Source organism: Crocodylus porosus, unplaced genomic scaffold (genome assembly GCF_001723895.1).
Source record: "Crocodylus porosus isolate Cpor-Errol unplaced genomic scaffold, CroPor_comp1, whole genome shotgun sequence".
Taxonomy (NCBI): Eukaryota; Metazoa; Chordata; order Crocodylia; family Crocodylidae; genus Crocodylus; species Crocodylus porosus.
In genome coordinates, this window is record NW_017728886.1 from 110,447,676 (window position 1) to 110,469,171 (window position 21,496).

Consider the following 21,496-nt stretch of genomic DNA (forward strand, 5'->3'; position numbering starts at 1 on the left):
GCTAGGTTTGGTTGTCCACTGAAGTTCATCAGTGTCCTCAGGATACTCTATGATGGGATGGGTCTGTCTCTGATCCACTGCAAAGAACTGTGGCAGTCCATTTACTATTTGTATTGGTATCAAGTAGGGTTGCGTCATTGTCCCAACCATTTTTTCTGTCTATCTTGCTGTGATTTTGATTCTCATCCATGACTGCCTTCCTCCCAGAATTGGGGTTGAGTATCAAATGGATGGTCAGTTTTTCAACATGTGGCGCCTTCACAGCAAAATGAAAGTTACCAAGACTGGCATCACTGACCTTCAGTCCATTGATGACTGTTATCCTTGTACACACTGAGACTGATCTGCAGTCCACTTTTCTCAGGTGCCTACCACAGCCTGTGACTCTCCCTTAACATTGGGAAGACCAAGGTGCTCCACCAGCTTGCCTTGGCACAGCTGCCCCCTCCCCCCACAAATTACCTTTGGTGGAGAACCCCTGGAAAACATCAGGCATTTCTCATACCTTGACAGTCACCTCCCCTGTCAGTCAGTCTTGATGTAGAAATCAAATATAGGATTTGCTGTGCCAGCATATGCTTCAGAAAACTGCTTTGCTTTGCTGACCGAGATCTGCAGATGGAAACTAAGATCCTGGTCTACAAAGCAGGGGTTATCGCCATCCTCCTCTATGCATGTGAGACATGGGTGACATAAGAAAGCCATCTTGAACACCTGGAATCATTCCATCAACGTTGTCTCAGGAAGATCCTCCATATTAGATGGGAAGACCACTGCACCAGTGCCAGCATCCTATGTGCAGCTAACATAACCAGCATTGAGGCAAAGATCATAAAACATGAACTCTGCTGGACTGGGCACTGTGTGGATGGCTGACGCTCGTCTCCTGAAGCAAGTCCTCTTCTCTCAACTTAGTCATGGTAAGAGGACTCACAGATGACAGAAGAAGTGCTACAAGGACACCCTGAAGACGTATCTTAAGAAGGGTGGCATCAACCCAACAAATTGGGAACTGCTGGCTGGTAACAGGTTTCAGTGGCACTGCACCATACATCAAGATACAGTCCACGTCAAAGAGAACTGTCTTGCTCAGGAAGCCGAGAAAGAGCAGAGGAGGAAAGAAAGCGCACAACATCCTGGCCAACAGTTGTCCCTTATCCCACCAGGCACCACATGTCATATCTGTCGAAACTTGCAGAGCATGGACTGGACTTCTAGAACTGGGGTGGGCAAAGGAGGGGACCGTAGGCTGTATACAGCCTACCAAATGATTAAATCTGTCCAATGATGGGGTGCCTGCCAGTGGATTGGATCTGGTCCGCAGCTGGTCCCACAGTGCTCCACATAGAAATAAGCGACTCCTGGAGCAGCCTGCACCTGCTGGCATGGCCCCAGCTATTGCACATAGGTTACTAGCAGGGCTGCACCCAGTGTGGCTGCTGCTTGGCTCCCATTGCCTCCAGAGGCAGTTTCTGCTATGGGTCAGGAGGAAGCTTCATCTAAGCACCTCCTGTCCTAGTGTGCAGAGATCTGGCTCCAGCACCTGACTGCCTTTCACCCACTCTGCCTGTCCAGTGCAGGTGCCTGAGTGGGTGGAAGGCAGCTGGGAGCTTCAGCTAGGGTGCTTCTGCCCTAGCACATGGATGAGTTGTTGTGGAGGAGGCCGGGGGGGGGGGGGTGATCCCTCCCGCAACAACTCATCAAAACTCCCTATGTGGTCCCTGGGTCCAAATAACTGCCCACCCTGATCTAGAACCTCCCTGATATCCCCAGTTAATATTTTAAATTCACGGTGATTGCAATAGCATGCGTCAAAAAAGCTTATAAAATTGGTCTAGATTATCCTAAAATTCTTTAAAAGAGCGTCTCAGTTAACAAACACAAAACAAAACAAAGAAGCCTCCATAAACTCAATATAATATGAGTGAGAGGCTTTAGTGTTTCTCGTTTCTGATCTAGAATCATTCATTCAGAACTAATAGTATGCACCCCAGTTCGTTGTGAAAAAATAGCATGCTATTCTATACTATATATACATTATATAGTATGAATTCAATGCATTTTGACATAAAAGGATATAAAACAGGATGCATTTCAGTCACATCCTCAGCATCTTTCACCTTAAGCTTACAAAGTTTTATGAGAGATTAAAATGGTTCACATGTTCCAACTGGCTGGGTTTAGATGTACTCAGGTGGAATAATGTAACTTTATGTAACATTAAATGCCCCCAAAGGAAAGTTAAAATAATAGGTTGCTTAGATTATTGCTCTGTAAAATATCATTGTATCGAATATAATTTCATGTGGTTTAAGTTAACCAGGATTGGCAGAAACAGCTTAGAACTCAAGGTGGCAGCAAACCCTATGAAAGTGCTCAACAAAAACCCTGGGATAATAGTCTGCAATATTAAAGTGTGCTGTACTGTATGGAAGCAGCCAAAGGGAATAAAACTTTCAAGAAGGGAGGCAGTGCTATTACTCTTTGGCAAAAAATAAAATGACCAGTGTAATCTGCGTGAGAAAAAAGCTGGCAGATCACGCAAGACTGCATGTGAGTTGTACTATATGTGTTCCTAAAAATGTAACTTCCCTTTGGATGCCTCACTGGGTTTTATCCACATTGGAAAAATCATGCTAAAAATGCTGATTGCTTTCCAGTAATATTCAAATTAGGGTAGCTTATTTTGCAGATAAGAAACCTTACTTTCTAACCATAAAACCTACAGACTTCCTCTGAAATTTAGCTATAGTCCATATCATCACTAGCAAAAACAAAAAATATTTTGCCAAATTCTGCATTTTATTTGGATCTTGTTTTGGATGTAGTCTGTTTGGAAACTCATGAAATTTAAGTGGTTTGATGGGACATTGGAGTCATAAATGAAAATTTTTCATGAGTTGTTATGTTCTGTGCTAACATTCACTTTATTAAGAGTGTGACAGCAAATGAAAATGGTTGGAGATTAGTTAAATATGAATCAGTTCAACAATGTTCTATGCTTCTGGTACTTTCTACAGAAGTGTTGGCTTGGAAAGAGAAGGCAGCCATTCTTGGAGGGAGGAAAGGGTCAAATAAAAGAAAAATGAAGACACTGAGTCTACAAGGCTCATAGGAAAGCTACAGCAGCAGTGACAAAACAGTTTGTATCGCACCTGGATTCATGACTGGTTGGCATTACATAAAATAATTTTTTTAAAAGCCATTCTAAAATGGAGCAGGATTGAGTAGCCTATTGGCTAGAACCATCTCCCAAAGAGATTTTATCCACCTTGTTTGGAAGTGGTCAAAATCGACTCTAGAGTACTTGGTAATGGCATTATACAGCACAGGTCACTAGTGGCTTCCCCAGCTCAGCGTGAGGGAGGATGGGGCTGGTGGACAGTTGGCATTGGGCGCATGGTGTCAAGGGGCAGCAGAAGTAGCTGGTGGCTTGGCCATTAGGTTAGGAGCCACAAAGGGGCTGGCCTAAGGCAGTTGGGTCCTGAGAAGGTGGCAGTGACTCAGCAGGAGAGCATGATGGAAGGCAAGCATGTCAAGTGATGTGCCAGGCAAGCTAAGTGGTGTTGTGTGGTTCACCCATTGTCCTAGCTGAAATTTTTTTAAGTCCCACCTGGACATCTGGTTAATCCACTGTTGGTTCCTGTTGTGATGTGGACAACAGATAAACCTGGAGGGTTTGAAGAAGGTGGCTAGAGGGCAAGGAACCCAAATTCTACCCTGTGGAAGGTGGGGCCCACTCCCTAGTTTGTGGGGGGCCAGGGTGCACCTAAGTTCCCGTTTTTATCCTGTTATCAAGGTCTGAATTCTGTTTTTGTGCTCCCACTCGTGTAGATCATTACTTTATACCTGAGGTATCAAACACAACTCACAGGCTGGACACTACATGCAGTGCACATCCTGTGCCAGCCCCCTGTGCTGCATGCAGTGTGTGCAGGCAGTCCAGCCTCATGCACCGAGTGCAGTATGCACCAGTCCAGGGGCTCTCTATACCCACAGTGCATGAGCTGGACCCAGTACTGCACATGGCACAGAGGGCCCAGGTTGTGGGCTGCATGTTGCACCCTGGATTGACCCCCTATGCTACATGTAATTCTGGGTCCAGCTTGTGTGTACAACAAGCCACAGGCTGGCACATGCAGCATGTGGGCTGGCCCTAGTACTCCAGCACTATTCAGTGGGTCAGTCCCAATCTAGCCCTTAGACTAGCCCAACCACCCTGGTTTGACAAGCCCGGTTTATACAATCTCAGTGCCCAAGGTAATAATCCTGTGTGTGGAGGCAGTGAACAGTTTCACTGAGTCTTTGCAAGTACAATATACTGGTTTATTAGGTGAAAATGATAACAGTGGGCTTCCTGCTTATGTTAATATTTAGATAGTAACTAATGAGAAATAAAAATGTTAAGAGATCCTCCTCTTCTTTGGCCAAAACTTCTGGTCCTTGTTGTTTTGATAGGTCAGTTAGCTGCTACACTGCGCTGAAGAGGCAGCTTCATTTTTTTATTATAAATGTTTAATGCTGTAATAGAACTAAAGATCTTTTAAGACTGACATTGCAAGTGCATCTGTTAGGTTTTCTTGGGCTAATTTTTTTTCCTCAGCCTTTGTGGATTGTTACTTAGTGTGATTTTGTTTTTGTTTTTTAGGGCAAATATATTAAAAGTTTCCTTTAAAAGGAAAAAGTTTTTTATACAGCAACGACAAAAACATGTAAGTAATTGCTCAGCTTTCTTTTCCTGTTACGTTTATCAGATTCTTTTCTAAATTCTTGTGACGTAGTCAGAGGAACCAGTAAATCAATTTTGTCCCTTAAGTTTAATGGGGAAGGGGAAGCTGGCTTTGTAGATATCCTTACTCTTTAATGTTTTGTTCTAGTTGACCACGCTTAAGGAGTTTCACCATATCTTTTCTTTTGCTGTCTCTGGTACTCATCTTTCTCCTTTCTGCTGGAGTCCCCTATTTCTTAACTCCACTCTACCTGTATTCATTCTTTCTGTCCACAACACCTTCCTCCTTAAAGGTTTGGGGAGGAGGGAGGCAGAGGAGTAGTTCTCCCTGTTCTGAGCGTTATCAGCTTTTGTTTTTTCCCCCTTCAACTTGCTAGAGGACTCTGCCCTTTTCTCTGCCATTTTGCTTGCTGGCCACCTGCCTACAGAATATTTCAGTGCAGCTGAGCCACTCGACAGCTGCTGAGCCTCTATAGAGGGGCTGTCCCAGAGAACTTCTCTTTGAGGCACAGGGAGAAGTAAAAATTGTGACTTAAAGAGAAGGGTAGAGGGAATAATGAGTCTTTCCTGCAGTATATGGTAATATTTATAGAATATCCTCTAAGTTGGCAAATGAGGAAGGTACTGCAGATGGAACTAGTTGAGATAACTGAAGGCAGAAATGTCTGTATGTTCCCCCTGCAAACAAACCACCTAGTGATTTAATGCAGCATTGTCTAATGGCTTTGTAGGAAATCTGATGATTCCATTGTGTTTTAGTAAGATTGAATAGTGCCCCAGTTATCTAGTGGATAATAATAGTTGGGTAGTTCTTAGCTAGTAGTCGGGACATAGAAGAACTTCTGGACCCCGGTTAGGACCTGCAAAGCAACAGCCCCACAGGAAGTGTAAGTCATGGAGCTTTTTACTCTTGAGGTTTTCTTCCTCATGTTTTTGAACAGGGTGGTGGGTAGTGATCTTGTGCAGATGTCAGGGTCTGTGAGCTGTGTGTACATGTGTGTTCTGTGTTTTTCAAAGATCCTGTCAGGGAAGTTTTGGATATTTTGGTTTCCACATGCCAAGCAAAATCTAAAAGTGGTTATGGTTGTGGTTGTTTCAGGGTGTGGGCAGGCCTCTCAGAAATAAAGCTGTTATATTTTATGGAAAAGTAGAAAGGAAAGTCAAAATCTACTGACAATTGGCATCCGAGAGTTTGTAGTTCCAATTTCTACTCTTAAGTATTTGCAAATATTTGTCAATTTATGCAGATTAATTTCACCCTCTAGATGATTGATCAGCTGTTCATTTACTCATTTGGACTGATCCCACCTCGCAAATTAGTCACTTCAGTCATGAAATATTGTTTATGTTGCCTGCTTGGCTGAATGAATTATCAAATAATGAATAGCAAATATTCTTGTTCATATTTGAATGTCCCTGTTTCAGTGTAAGTATTGGCATTTCTCTGAAATGAGTTTCCAAAACGGGTATTCAAACAAAAAACCTGTCTGGGGTAAATGTTGACAAACAGTGGAAAAAAATAAAGGAAATGTGTGTGTTCCCTCTGAACAATTTATTGGAACTTGAGGGAATGCAAATTTCATTATCTACCAAGCTGTAGAAGTACAGATCAGTTTAAACAGATAGGCATGATGACTTCTTCACTACTGTCAAAAACAGTTAAATTACAAATTCTAGAGAGCTGTATCAACTCTGAAAAGGGCAGTGTTCTCAAAGTTCAGGCTTTTGAGAAGCTTTTTATCGTGTGGAAAAATGACAGAATTTGTAAGCACTGATTTATAACTTTCCCCATTGCTTAAGTTGTCATCTTCCCATGTTTGAAAGTAACAGGATAAAATCATAGCCATGCAAACAGCACCACGCTCTAGACCCTTAGGGAAAATAGGGCCAGCTGCATAACCTTTCAATATTTCTCATCATGCATTAAAAAAATAGACCAGATGCACTGTTAAATGTCCATGTATATCCTTCCTTGTCATATGTATCCCTCTCTGCCTACATGGAGCAATTAATCTTGCCCCCTAGAAGTTCTCATTGCAGTCCAACTATGCTGTGACTTGATGAAAGGGATGTGTCACCATAAAGAATCTGTTGTTTCATTGTAGGAAACCACATTCAGACTGGTATTTTCAATTTGACTTGGTTCTGGTTGGTTTGAGACCAGGAAAAGGCTTCTTCGTGTGACCTTAGAGCTGTCACCTGGAGTCTTATGCTCTTATTAAGGTCACCCAAGGTGAACAGGCTTGAGGGGAGGTTTCAGACAAACTACAATCTAACCCCAAGTGCTCAACAGCCGATCAGGTAGAAGATGATGTCAGGATCTCAATGGCTGTAAAGACAGAAGGAGGCTGCAGGAAGGTGTAGTTCCCTGTCTTCTAGGTTTATCGCTTGCCACCTTGTCAAGTTCATGTGGTTGTTTCCATGCACTAGCTTCCTCACGTTAATCGAAGTCATGTCTAGGCTTCTACCACAGGAAATAACATGCTCTCCTGTACCAACTTGCAAAAGCCCTGCAGCAGTGGTCCAGTAGTGACAGATGAGATGAGTGAGTCTGGCAGTCTCCAGCCACAAATTGGCACACAGCCTATTGTAGCCTGATGGCTGTCTTGCACCTGGGTTGAAGCATGGGTGCAATTCTGTAACTGCTACCATGACTGAGCAGTCCTATTCAGGATCCTCTCTGCTCATCTTACATGGAGAAGGGGATAGAAAAGGTGTTGTAAACCTAGTCTGTCTTATCTGCTCATGGCTGGATAGCTGCATCCAGTGGGATCACTCTCTCTGCATTTGAAAGCATAAGATGGCAACACTTTTTCACAACATGGAAGATTCGGATTTTGATGGATAACTAAGATGGTGAACAACCAGAAAGAGGAACTGCCATCATTTCCAGAAACTAGCGAGAGAGAGAGCTGCAAAGTCCATATGGTGAGTGAGATCAGACGACTGGATGATGGTCAACTAAGGGAAGCGGGTGAAGGCTACACTGCCTTCTGGAAGGGGAAACTGGACCACGATAGGTGTGTTCATAGCATTTGCTTCACCATCAAGAAACAGCTTGTCAGTCAACTTGCAGAACCGCCTGCGGGCATTGATGAACATGTTATGACCCTTCATCTTCAGCTCAGCAGCAACCAGTATACCACCAACATCAGTGCGTATTCCCCTACGATGATGTCAAAGAACAGAACAACCTTGACTAGCATTCTGTCTAATGTTCCCAAGGAAGACAAGAACATTCTCCTTGGTGATTTTAGCTCTAGAGTCGGATGTGACTTGGAGCTTTGGAGTGGCACCACTGGTAAGGATGGAATAGGGAAAGCCAACTGCAACAACACCCTTCTTCTGAGCAAATACTTGGCACATGGTCTTATCACTGACACTATCTTCAGACAGTGTGACAAATATAAGAACACATGGAGACACCCTCACTCTAAGTACTGGCAGCTCCTCAACTATGTTATTATTAGAACCCATGATTGAATGGATATCTGTATCACATGAGACATGCAAGGAATCAGTGACTGGTGGACACATTACCATGTCAGATCCATTATGAACATCTGATTCACTCAGAAATACTGTGAAAACAATCAAAGGCAATACGAAAGACTCTTAACACCAAAACTCTTTGAGACCTGGAGGTTTGTAAGGATTTCCATCATTGTCTCCTTGGAAAATTCTCTGCCCTCTCCACAAATGAAGGCATCATTGAGGAACTCTGGAAGGGGTTTAAAACCACTGTCCATATGGCTTGTTCTGAGTCCAGTGGCTATATTACCTGTTTTCACAAAAACTGGTGAAGTGAGAGTGGTGACAAGATCAAGCCAAAGAGATTCAACTCTTTGCTGACAAAAATGACATGCCTTTTTCCAGGCAACAAAAGCCATCTATGGCCCAACTTCCCACAGTCCTACTTTCTTGCAATTGCAGGATGGCTCAACGCTCCTCAAAGACGATGAATCTCTCCAAGTTAGGTGGAAAGAGCATGTTGAGGCACTCCTGAATTGTGAGTCAACCCTGGCAGATAATACCATCGAGTCCATCCCCCAGCACCTTTGAAAGAGGATCCCTTGCCAATTCTCCTGTCCTAGAGGAAGTCTGGCATGTCATCAAGGAAACCAAGAACAGCAATGCTACTGGACCAATTATGATCATGTTCCACCATACTAGAGTCTCTAAAAAATGTTAATGCAGAACTCTTAGGGCCAAGATGAAAATGTTACAAAAAATGACATGTTAATAGTCATTTTTAACTTGAATAAGGTGGAATAAGATCACACTCAGTTGTCTTAGATGTGAAATAAGATTTGGGTCTTAGTTTCTTGGTCAGCAAAAAGTGCTTTTTATTCAACTTTTTATATTAGTAAATAAGTAATATAAGAAAGCTGACTAGATGAGTGTGAAATGTTTAAAAACAGTTCACCTCTCAGGATGAGAGCAGTTATTTGAGTTTTCATCACACTGAGGGAGATTGTTTGAAAAAGTTTCAGTGGTAGTGAATAGGGAAGGAATGCACGTGCAGCTTGGCAAATTGGAATTTATCTTGTCCAATCAAGACTTCAAGTAGGGTAAATTTTATCCCTTGCTTTAGAACTGTGAGCATTAAGTACAGAACTAAATTGAAAGGTTCAAGCAAACAATTTTATGGCAACTTAAAACATTATTCTTGCTGAACAAAATTATTTGGACGTTTGTTTTTCCCTTCTCCACTGTTCTTCCACAGAAATGGTCTGATAACTTAAGCCATTTTTGAACAATGCAGCAGGCAGCAGGGGCTAGTTAAGATATATAAATTGCCATTAACATTTTACTCCTATGCTCTTTTTATGTAAGGGAAGAAATTCTTATCAGCTAAATTATCACAAAAAATGTTTACTTTCAATGTGATCTCTCTACGAGAAATAGCTGTGGCTGAGTAACTTATATCCTGGATGAAAGTTTAAACTCAATGTAATACATTTTACTAGTGTATAAATGGGTCATGGTCAAATATTTTAAAATGGATACATACAGAAGCATATATTAAGCTTGACCATAAAACAAATAAGACTGTTGTAGTGTCCATGTACAATATAAGGGCCAAATCCTGTTCACCTTCCACAGTGATTTACATACATATGATTAATGTGAGTAAAGCAATCGGCTTTTAAGTGGTTTGAGGATTTGGAATGTATCACAGATAAATAATCTCTCTGTAATGTTGCGTCTCTATGCGTATTTTAACAGGTAAACAATACTGTAATAATTGGGATCTAGCAAGTCTAGCCCAGTTGTTAGCTGAATGGTTGGAGGTGTCTGAAAGTCTGTCTCACAGTCACCTGTACCTATAAATGCTGATAGGCAAGTCTAACAAAGGCAACAGAAAGAATGGAATAGACTCAAAACGTAGTTTGCTGGTACTGTGTATGGCCTGTTACGATTGTGAGTAGGAAACGGAATGAAAACTGAAATTGGCAGACCAGAATTGGTGCTGGAAATTAGACTTGTTGGTGGACAAAATGAATGAACCACCTAAAAAAAAGAAAAGAAAAAAAAAGGCCCCTTACTGTGCTACTATGAGATATGGGATACCGGGCTAGATAGACCTGACCTATTTTGGTATATCTTATGTTCTTATGATTTTGGGAAAGAATCATAATATCCAGTGGGATGAGTGAATTGGTAAGCACAAACTCACCATCATGGTATCTTTGACACTATTGGGCCATTTAGTGGTCTGATCCTGAAAAATGTCTTTATAGGCTTGGGCAATAAAAAGAAACATTAGTACTTCTAGCTTCATCTAAATTCTACACAGCACCTAGAATGAGAGATTTGAGTCACTGCTTTCATCCTCATGTACTTTTTCCTTCCCTCCTTATAACGTTTCTTTCCTGTATCTCTTTGGGAATATGCCCTCTTTAAGTCTCAGGTTTAGCCAGGCAAAACTACATCCTTTGTAAGACTGTTTTCACTTTGCCTTGAGAGCTACTGGGAAAGAAGACCTTAAAGTAGTCTGACTCCTTGTCACATCTCAGCATAGCTGATGGGGACATGTGGTGTGTCTCTATTTCTTTCACAAGAAGGCTGCAAGTAAGAGAGAGAGTCTGCCCTTTTTTTAGGTTTGTTTGCTATTCTTTTCATTCTACTTGTTGTATTGTCTTCAAGAAAGTGGTATCTATGGTGCAGTTTGACTGGCTAATTCTCTTTTCCTGAAAATGGACAGTTATTATTACAATCTTTAGTACCAAAACACTATAAAAAAGGTGATGTTCCTAACTTTGAAGCGGGTTATTACACTGAATCTTATATAGAGATAGTTTTACTTAACAACTTCAGCTCTCTGGGCACATGGGTTACACAGATTCCATGACTATCAATGATATTTCACTTTAAGTGTTTAGAGAAGTGACTAAAACATTTCTGTTATTTCAAATTTATTCTCTGTCCATGTGGATTTTTATTACTTGGAGGTTAGTCCTAGGCGATCTGTCTTTTTTTTGTTATTCTATTGATTCTTTGCAGTTACTGTGGACTCTAGTCATCTGCTATAAATTGCTATTAGCTGTAAATCACCTTTAAAGTTTTAGATGAATTTTAATATTGTACTTACTATGGTTAATCTTCATTCATGCATAATGTTTCCTGTTGTTACAGAATGAAACCAGAGAGCATATTGTTGCCTTCAACATGTTAAATTACAGAGCATGCAAAAATCTGTGGAAATCTTGTGTAGAGCATCACACGTTTTTTCAGGCAAAGTCACTACCTCGTGAAAACAAGATATTTTCTCATTACTGGACCTTGGGTTCTAGAAACCTAACAAAGTAAGTATCAGTGCCACAGTGCACTTTTTACTTGGAATGTAAAAATTCATATTCACATCATATACGTATTAAAGCTGGATAGAAACCAGCTTATAGAGTTATTGCCCATTTTCAAGCACTAACTGAGCAAATTGGCTCTTTTTATAGTTGGAAAGTCATTTTTATGGTGTGATGATTACTTTGCACATGGGGCCAGTCTAAATTTATTTTGTGATTAACTAGTTAATTGTGTAATAATTGTAATGTGTAGCAGGGGCCTAAGTGTTGTACAAAGGTATAGGAGAACTTCTAGAAAAAAAACGAGGTAGCTAGACTGCTCCAAATTCCACTTCAGAAGGTGAAAGAGATTACTCTAGGCCAGGAACACTGGGGTTCTCCATAAGCAAAGCCCTTCAAGTATTTAATACAGAAATTTGGGAGATGCCTGTGTTAGTTGCCCAGCCTCAGAGAATGCTGACAAAGAACTGAGCATCTTCCAAGAGAATGGACTTTAGTGTTATCATCCAGTACTGGGTAATAGCAGCAGCAAATCTAAAATAATAATAATGATGATAATAATAATAATAATGATAATAATAAAGCAGGCAATTGATTAAAAAGGAACCCTCTGCTGAAAGGACTTATTTGAACTTAGTTGATTGGGAGAAACAAATTTACAAGCTATAATATGTAACTGTCACAGAAACATTGAGATCTGCTCTTCTTGCTGTGGAGTTTAGGAGTCTCTCAAGAATCTCTCTAGAGTTTTAGAATATATTCAGGACTTATTTTGAAAGACTCATTCTCTTTATTGAGAAGACAGATGATGATGCCCTCTACACCCTCTGAATTCCCCTTAGTATTCTTCATTTTTGAGTGCTTGTATTTCTGCAACAAACAGGAAACAAACATAAGTCAGAAAGACAATGGAACCATCTCCTATTTTCAAAGGGCTTGAAATTGCCTACTATGTACTTAAAAAACAAAAACCATTTTCTGTGGCTCTTACCTGTAACATCATTTAGCCAGCCATTCATTTGTTGGGGAGGCACAAACCCACTATTGATCTTCTTCCTTGTCCTTTTTCTTTGATACCTTTTGGAAACTCTTTTTTGGGGGTGCATGGAATGCATTAGCAGACAAAAAGATCAGAGAGTCTGTTGCACACAGTTGCACAATTGCAGGTCAATGTTGTACCCCCAGTCTTATGGATTCTTCTCCCCTTTTTTGAAAAGCCTCCTTGGCAGTTCGACTCTGAAGTGGAGTCTGTGCTCTCTCTTACAGCAATGGAACACAGGGGAAAAAACATTATTTCATTTAGACTGTACACTAATATTGCATGTTTGCTTCAAAATCTCAGGTTAAATCTGAAGGCTATCACACATTCCACAAAGAGAACTAGGCACAGATTTCAAAGATTAATTGAAAATATCATGCATTTAAAATAGATGAGGATTTATTCTAATACATGGATGCGATTATAAAGAGGATTAGTATTCTCAGTTAAGTCTAATATAAGAGAGAGCTACGTTTTCAAATTCTCAGGAACAAAAAACAGAGCAATGCAAACCACAGTTAAGTCTGTGGCCCTTGGGTAAGAAATTCTTGCAAAGCTAGTTGTTTTAAATGGTTAGTATGCATAATAGGGAAATCCCAAGTCTGCATGAATAAACTGGAGAAGCAGAACGAAAAACTGGATTCATGCTTTTATTTTATACCTCTCCTGATTTTTAGACTAAATTATTCAAAAATAACATGTATGTACGCTATCAGAAAAAAAAAGTTGTGCATAGTGACTTTTATTGAGAGGCTTTTTGTGATGCCTTTTATTGGACCAGCTGTGAAGTTGGAGCTGTTGGACAAACTTTTGGGCATTAGGTGCCCTTCCTCAGGTCTGAAAGGGACTTGGACATAAGCTGTCTTGCAAATACAAACACGGCATATATACATGTGTCCCTACGGTGCCTTTGTTACTGCGCCATCATTTTAGTACTTCCTTTTGGAAGTATAGCAGCCCCTGCACCTTGCACAGTTATTTTTAGCTGCTATTTCACCATAGCAACATCCTATAACAAGGAAGTGCTTTGCTATGGCGATGGAGCTGCGGTATCATGGTTTGTGATCACCGATACCATGTTGCTGTGGCAACGTAGTGTCATGTGTAGATGTGCCCACAGTTTGATTAAAGGGCTGGAGGAAAGCAGTGAAGTAGGAATGAAGAGGTATAAACAGAACCATTCTAAGACAGACATGCAGTAGAATAAGCAATGTAGTTGGTGGGAGAGTGAGACCATTCAAGAAAGGGATAGTTATTGCATGTGAAGTGCACTGAGATAATTGGTAGAATTTGTATGGTTGTAATGAGCCATAAAGCCACTACCCATATTAAGACCAACTTCTTAAATTGTCTGTTGATGTTATGAATTTCTGTTTCCAGGCCCATCTTCTGGAGGCTTTTTTGTGAATTTCTCTTGAGCAGAAGGATTATGAGGTCACATAGGGAGTGGTGGTTCTATGAAAAATATGCTGGTATTGGTGTATGTGTCTGTCTTCTTTCTTTATATATTTTTTTTTTCTGTGAGAGTTCATTCTGATGCATAGTTCCTGTTTGGTTTCACCCACATCATTCCCACAGGGGCATTTGATACGCTGAATGAGATGTGCATGCACAGGACCCATAGATTCTGATAGTTTTTATTGTGGTGGACATTTACTGTTGTAGTGCTAAAGATGTGTTGACAGGTTGCATATTTCATCGTTGAGTCAGGGTTGTGTCCCATTTGGAGTCTGTTGATCAAATAGGAGTTTACTTCCAATGATGAGTTGAGCCACATCTATGGATTGCTTGAAGGAACTAGAATGGGGAACTTTGGAATACTTCCCTCAAGGTCTGATCCATTTCAGTTATAGGCTATGATTGTTTGAGGTTCCATTTTGGGATGGAATGTGATTTTTATTGAAGTATACCCAGTTTAGGTGCAACTATTAGCAAATATCGCCTTTTGAGTCTCTCTTGTGTTAGTATCATCTCTATGAGACCACTGGGGCAAGGATATCGAGACTATTGAGAAAGTTATTAAAGGTGTTGTCTTTGAAAAGCCACATTCTTATTCCTCAATAGTAATTTACAATGAAGAACATTGAAAAGATTCATTTTTAATCTATCATTAGGTATAAAATCTTCACTCTTCCTAATCGTTGCTCTAAATATTGAAAGTTAAATTCATGCAACTCTGCACAACTTGTTTAGTGTGGGGAGGGCATTCATTTTTTCTGTAATGATGGTTTATCCCTTAAATGGCAGTTGTTTTCTTTTGAAATTTGAACTTATATACTTTGAAACATAGTACAATAAACATGTCACAGTTCAAGTTTTTTAAGTTTGTAACCATTAAAGACCTGCAGTAATATTACATATTTGTAATACGCTGCTGTTGTACATTTTAAGGTTTCATAGCTAATGGAGAAATTCTTCTAGAATGTTTAAATAGCTTTCAGCTCTTCCAGGCTTGCACAGTTACATTCAGTGTGTGATGAGAACTTGTTGCCCTAGTTGCTGTAGCACTTTGTTTTTACTTTAAAAAAAAAATTTTAATGGAATTTTTAGGTTTGGGCCTTTTTGATTTTTTTTTTAAATCTAACATGGTATATGCTCATCTTTTGTTGTCAGTTACTGCAGAGGAACCAAGGCCAGTAAACTAGATAGAAAAAGTATAGCTGGAGAAAGCTGTAGCATTAACTAATGGTTTTGCATAGTGAGCAGTATATGTCCATAAGGCACAATGACTAACAGCCTTCCTATATTTGTTAACAGGCTTCCTTCTCCATGTCAAAGGTGGTAAACACATGTGACTCTCCAGTTTGTCAGTAAATTGTATGTGGAAAAAATCGAAAGAGTTATCTACCATCTGTCTTAAGTAATTAGAATTTTTGTCAGTTTTAAAACAGCGTTATTAATTAACTTATTCTAGTTGTATGTAAAAGATCTGCTGTTTTCTGCCCAAGAAAAGACAGTTGCCAAAACATATTGCTAGCTGCTGAATCTCTTGTCATTCTGGGATTGAAGCCAGAACAGTTAGGGTTCCCATGGCATCAGTGTCAATAGTAAGGTGGGCAAATCAAATTTTACAAAAATGTGTTATAACCAAGAGAAGAGCTCTAAAGGCTTTTAGTTCCATCCTAGGAGCTCAGCATAGTTCTAAAACAAAAATCCGAGTTCTCCCGTCTTTCTTAAAATAAAAATTTAGGGAAAGTTCCCAAACTCCTGGATATTGAGGATGCTCTCACTTTCTGGTTTACCATAATTTCATCCAGGATGATGGAATAATTTTAGGTAATCAAAGGATCCATACGAATTTGATTCCATTTTTTCACATCCTGGTGGGATTTGTTTTGTCTCAACTTTCCACTGAAGTTTGAAATTATTAGTGAAATATCCACCCACTATGTATACTTAAAGTATTACCATTAGTCCTAGAGAGGAGAATTTATGAAGGACAATAAATAAAATTGTACTTCATTAGATTATGAGAGTATTATTTACACCCAGGTATTCATTGCCTAAATGGGATAGTTTTCTATGCCACGATGAGTGTATGTTTAAGCTTTTTGGCTGAGTGCACAGTACTTCACAACCTAATCACTGCCATAAAAGTTCTGCCTAGCATAGGGGAAGAAGGACAGGTTCTTACCTGGCATAAACTGTCAGAGCAGGAAAGAAAAATGCTTCAAATATCACCTCTTATTGCCCCAAGCCTGTTAAACTGATTGTTTTGCATGCTTTAGTTACAGAACACCAAGGAAGGAAAATGAAAGGAAGGTACCTTTTGGCAATGTGACCTGCTGAATTCTATGGAAAAGAACTGTAAAGCTTTAGAAAATAAAGTGGTATGAAGCACCAAAATGTGCACAGCTTAGGAGAATTTCTTCAGAAATTTAAAGATTTTGCTACATAACTGAGGAACATAGGACTGGCTTGAGCCTCATGGCCATCAAGTGAAGTCCCCAACATTTGTCAAGAATCCCTGAAATCACCATTTCAAATCTTTGCATGCAACCATGTTGTACAATACCTGAGACATCACAAATGAGACCCCATTTAAGCAGGGGAGGTGGACTCTCCAAATGCCCTGCTACTGCAGCAACAACAGGAAAGTAGGTTACCAACAAATGCACAGAAGATCCCAGGAAATGTTCATACCCCATGCTACAGAGTAAGGCAAAAACTCCCACAGTCATTACAAGTCTAAAGTAGGGTGCAAATTCCTTCCTGATCCCAGATTTGACAGATATGACCATCAGTGGAAGAACAGGTTCCTCTACCCAGAAACTTTTGCGTCATTGTGGACAGTTCACTAAAAACTAGAGGTGCACTGATTGGCCCCATATCGGATTGACACCAATATAAGGAAAATTGACAGCATTGGAAATGGTCTTTTTTTGGCTGATGTGGCTGATAATGTTGCCAGTAAATGTGCAGCACAGAACAGAGGTGGCCAGGAGAGCAGCCAGGTTCTCCTGGTAAGCCTGGTGTGGGGGATGGGATATGGGGAGGGCAGATCAAGGCCCCTGTAGTAAGGGAGGGAGCGTGGCTGGGGCTGGAGGAGGGGCAGAGGCAGGTGCTGTACAGCCAGGGTGGGGCATGGGAAGAAGCCACAACCGACTCGTTGGTGGTGTGTGGTGACTCCTGCAACTGCATGCTCCATGGGAGGGCACAGGGGGCATGTGCACCTGGATCTGTGTGCATAGCAGGGGCGGGCTGCCGATGTGGACTGGGGCTGGGGGTGGCACTGGGCTTTTCCCAGCAGCAGGGTTGGGCTGGGGCTGCACTCAGAGTGAGCAGCAGTGACACTGGGAGTGGGGCCTTAGCAAATTTTTGAGTACCTGCAGCCCGCACTCCACCACTACCCGCCCCGAGCACAGCCCAGCCCAGCTCTCCACCAGGAAGAGCTCAGCACTGCCCTGGTCCCAGCCTGCAGCGGAGGCCTGCCCTTGCCCCACGCAGATCTGGGGGCAAATGCCCCCCCCATGCTTTCCCAGGGTGTGCGTAGCAGCAGGAGCCACCACCCCTCCCCGCACCGCCCAGAGAAGCCACGGCTCCATTCTATGCCCTGCTCTGCCTTGGCTGGGCAGTGGTTGCCCCTGTCCCAGCCCCACTTCCTCCCTCGCCGCAGGGGCCTCAGTCCGCACCCCATGTGCCCCTTCCCTCCCACCTTGCCCCTTCCCCTACAACAGACTTACTAGCTGGATGCTGCTCTCCAAGCTGCCTGGCTACATATCAGTAATTGGACTGGCATCAGCCAATATGGCTTGTTAAAAATTGGCCATCGGTATTGGCCCAAAAAATCTCTGTTACTCCTACTAAAACCACTCCTACTAAAAACATCAACTCAATGCTCAGCAGCTGTCAAAAACGCAAACGAAATGTTAGGAATTATGAAGAAGGGAATTGTCAACAAAACAGAAGGTATCATTTTTCCACTTTGTAAATCCATGGTGTGTCCAAACCTTGAATATTGTGTCCAGTTTTGGCCCCAAAGGATATAGAAGAACTGGAAGAGGTGCAGAGAAAAACAACAAGAATGATTAGTGGTATGGGGGGAGGTTTCATATAAGGAGAGACTAAAAAGGCAAGGCCTATTCAGTTTAGAAAAGAGATGCTTGAGTGGGGAATGGAAAAAGACAATACATAGGGATTTATTATGTGCTATCTTCTCTCTCTCAATACAAGAACTATGTAGGGGTCATAAATTTGCACCCACTGATAAGATAATCATGGAAGACAATCGTCTTCAACTGCAAGGGATTGCCGAAAAAGGAGGAGGGGTTATAAAATTAAACTACTATTTAGTATGTTTAAAATTGACAAAAGGAAGTTCTTTCACACAGCATGTAATTAAAGTGTAGTACTCATTGTCACAAGGTGTCATGAATGCTGACAGTTTAACCAGATTCAAAAAAGGATTGGACAAATTCTTGGTTGCATCAGTAGCTATTGAGCATGGGAATTAGAAGTACAGCCTCTGAATCAGAACTTCCTGGACCTTAAATGCTGAAGGCTGCAAACAGGAGGAGAACAGTGGAAAACCCCCCACTCAGTACCTTGTTCACTCTCCCTTTCAGCATCCATTCTGCCATTGTGTGACACGGGAAATTGGGCAAGATGGACCTGTGGTCTGACCCAGTAAATGGCAGTTCTTACTTTCTTATGTTCTAGTTCTCTAAGGACCATATGAAGAATTAGTGTTTCCCCAGTCTTAGCTGTGGCCAATATCCAAATGCTTCAGAAACAAGTTAAAAAAAACTCCAAAAAACAGTAGTATACATGAGGAGAAAAAAAAATCCTTTCTAGCAACAGGTGATCAGCAAAAGGTCTGGAGCATGGGATTACCAGATAATTAAAACCGCTTTGAATCTAATTGCACAAAAAGTACATCTAGTTTAAATAATAGAGATATTTCATTTGGAATGTCGTTGGGATTTTGGAAATCCAGGATTTCCAATAGTGCAGCTTTCAGTTGTGTCCTTATCCATTGTGATGTGATGAACCTTGCTTGTTTGCGGTCCTTCAGGTGAGTGTTCTTTATCTTTGGCACTGGTCCAGATCTCGGGCCTCACATCTGTGTAACTTTCAATTCCTGTTACCTCCTCCACTCTTCCTACAGTTTCCATGAGATGTGTAGGAGTTTTTTCATGACTCACTCGTAAACACAGATCATCTTAGTAGTTAATGGAGAAATTTAAGAAAATTAGCAGCCTGTCTCCTGCTGCCCTCACTGTTGCTGTTGACATAAGCAGCCTCAGTGGAACTGTGCAGAAAGGAGTGGCTTACGATTGGGTAACAAATGTTAAATAAATAAATGAGGCTAAGCTATAATTTATGAGAACAGTCACTTCTGACAAATTAGCAAATACTGATTCTGATTGTGCCCATCTTGCTTTAACTTGGATAGGAACACTTTAATTCTAGACACAATAGTTATATTAACTGGTTTGTAAATTTTATAGCATAACGTCTAATAAATGTTTAAAATTAAGCTCTTAACTGTGAAGACACATTGCCCTAATCTGACAGTTTTCTATATATGCATGCAACTTTTGTTCACTTACATGAGAACGAGTAAACAAATGTTACAAAATAAGGCCATTAAGTGTTTGGATGGCTTAAGATAATTATTGGCTTGAATAAAACAATGTCATTTTTAAAAATGTGCAGTTTATTAAATCTGATGACCAGACTGGGATTCAGATTTTCAAAATAAAGGAAGAGATTAATTTTTAATGGAATTTGGATATGAATTATTGAATCAAGGATACTCTGCTGGCATGAAAATAATGTATTTCTTTTCTTCTGTTAGGTATTGTGAAGCATGTCTTTTCAATTGCTAGAACTACAAAGGTTTAATTGTAGTTTTAAAATTTGCTTTCATAAATGTGGCTAGTTCTATTTTAGCTTTTTATGTAAGACAGTTTATATAAAATAGTATTTTTTTAAATTGCTTTTCAGGTCTGTAAACAACCAGTATTGCAGAAAAGTCATAGGTGGGATGGTTTGGAACCCATCACTGAGGAGATCTTTATCGGTTGAACAGCTAGAGACCAAAAGCCTTCCTTCTCGGTCTCCTCCTGTTACCCCCAACTGGTAAACAAACTTTTGGTCTTCCTCCTGCTTCTTTCCCTTAGTGCTGGGTCTAATTGTGTACTTATGGAACAGGGTAATAAATACTTTTATTCTATCATGTGCATTTTTTAATAAATAATTTATTTGTTTGTTTTACGAATCTCATTTTAAAAGTGGTAATCTTTTAGGAAAATTGATTCTTTTAGCATTTCAGGGCAGAATCACAATCAGCTAATTTCTTTGTCAAGAAAAGTTCCTAATTCCAGGGTTCAATTTACTCTGATGTACCTTGCATAGGATGTGTTTAATGCCCAAGCTAAAATTTTCAGAAAAACAGACTGACCTTTGTTTTAATTTGTATGTTTTTAAGAGAAACTTAACTGGCTTGTAATTAAGATCTCAAGGTATAGAATGTGATAGATAGTATTAGTCTACTTTGGTAAAGCTGTACAGTAGGTTCCTGCTTCGAGCAACTTATGTTCATGTGTTTTCTTTAAGGCGGAGTCCTAGGCTACGTCATGAGATTCGTAAACCGCAACATTCATCTGTAGATAACCTTACAAATGAGATTACGTACATTACAGAAACTGAAGATGTTTTTTATACATATAAAGTTTCTCCAACCTCAAAGGACAGTGATTCAGAGGTCTCCCAAAATCGCAGTCCGCGGAGGAGGTAAGGATCGCCCAAATGATAAATCAGTTGCAGTATATCAGTTGTCTTTTACACAGTGACTTTAATAGAGACCCTTTAATAGAGACCCTTGCTGTCAGAAGCGCACACAAAATTGAATTTAGGTAATGCTGTATTTGCCTAATCCTTTTGACTAAATTTAAGTGCTAAAATATGGACACCATAATACCTCATACAGAAGAAAATAAGTTTTGTTTTTCAAACTATAGTTAAATAAGAAAGTTCACAAGAAATCTTGTAGGATTAGAGAAGGTGTCATGCTGGATATACTTTCCTGTTCAGTGCTGCTCTTTCCAGGTCATTCTTTCTAAGCAGCTCTTTCAGCGTTGTGAGCTTCATCTCGGGGAAACCTGTCTATCAATATGAGGTAGTTCTGTGTATTGTTAATGCTCTATTTAGAGGTATATACGAAAGTCTTTGAATACTGCACCTATTTAATGTGTTGCCCGCTTCATGTTTTTTAAGACCCATTCAAATTTTACTTTACTTAGAGTAAATAAAACACCTAACCATTGATAATCCTTGTCTTCCTTGCTTCCAGAGAAAAGTCTAATTTCATGAGACCCTCACTATTTCTAAACAGACTTCATTTCATTCTTAGTTACCTTACTCCTTTCTTCCAAGGATCTGGGGGAACATTTGTTCACCAGAGCGCCCCAAGGGATG

At 40.5% G+C, this 21,496-nt stretch overlaps 1 protein-coding gene and 1 long non-coding RNA gene across 3 annotated transcripts in view; one reads left to right on the forward strand and one right to left on the reverse strand.

The window, feature by feature from the left end:
• Nucleotides 1-21,496, forward strand: part of PTPN3 (protein tyrosine phosphatase, non-receptor type 3) — a 215,595-nt gene that overhangs the window by 87,675 nt on the left and 106,424 nt on the right. For both annotated transcript variants that reach the window (XM_019540646.1, XM_019540653.1), the window contains 4 exons: nucleotides 4,649-4,712; nucleotides 11,369-11,538; nucleotides 20,024-20,158; nucleotides 20,636-20,812. In XM_019540646.1, coding sequence (XP_019396191.1) covers nucleotides 4,649-4,712; nucleotides 11,369-11,538; nucleotides 20,024-20,158; nucleotides 20,636-20,812 — 546 coding nt within the window. The remainder of the gene's footprint in view (nucleotides 1-4,648; nucleotides 4,713-11,368; nucleotides 11,539-20,023; nucleotides 20,159-20,635; nucleotides 20,813-21,496) is intronic.
• Nucleotides 1,004-17,990, reverse strand: LOC109313872. Its single transcript, XR_002102169.1, has 3 exons — nucleotides 17,894-17,990; nucleotides 10,687-10,691; nucleotides 1,004-1,015 (listed from the first exon to the last, which is right to left on the reverse strand). It is a non-coding gene; the product is annotated as an uncharacterized LOC109313872 (long non-coding RNA).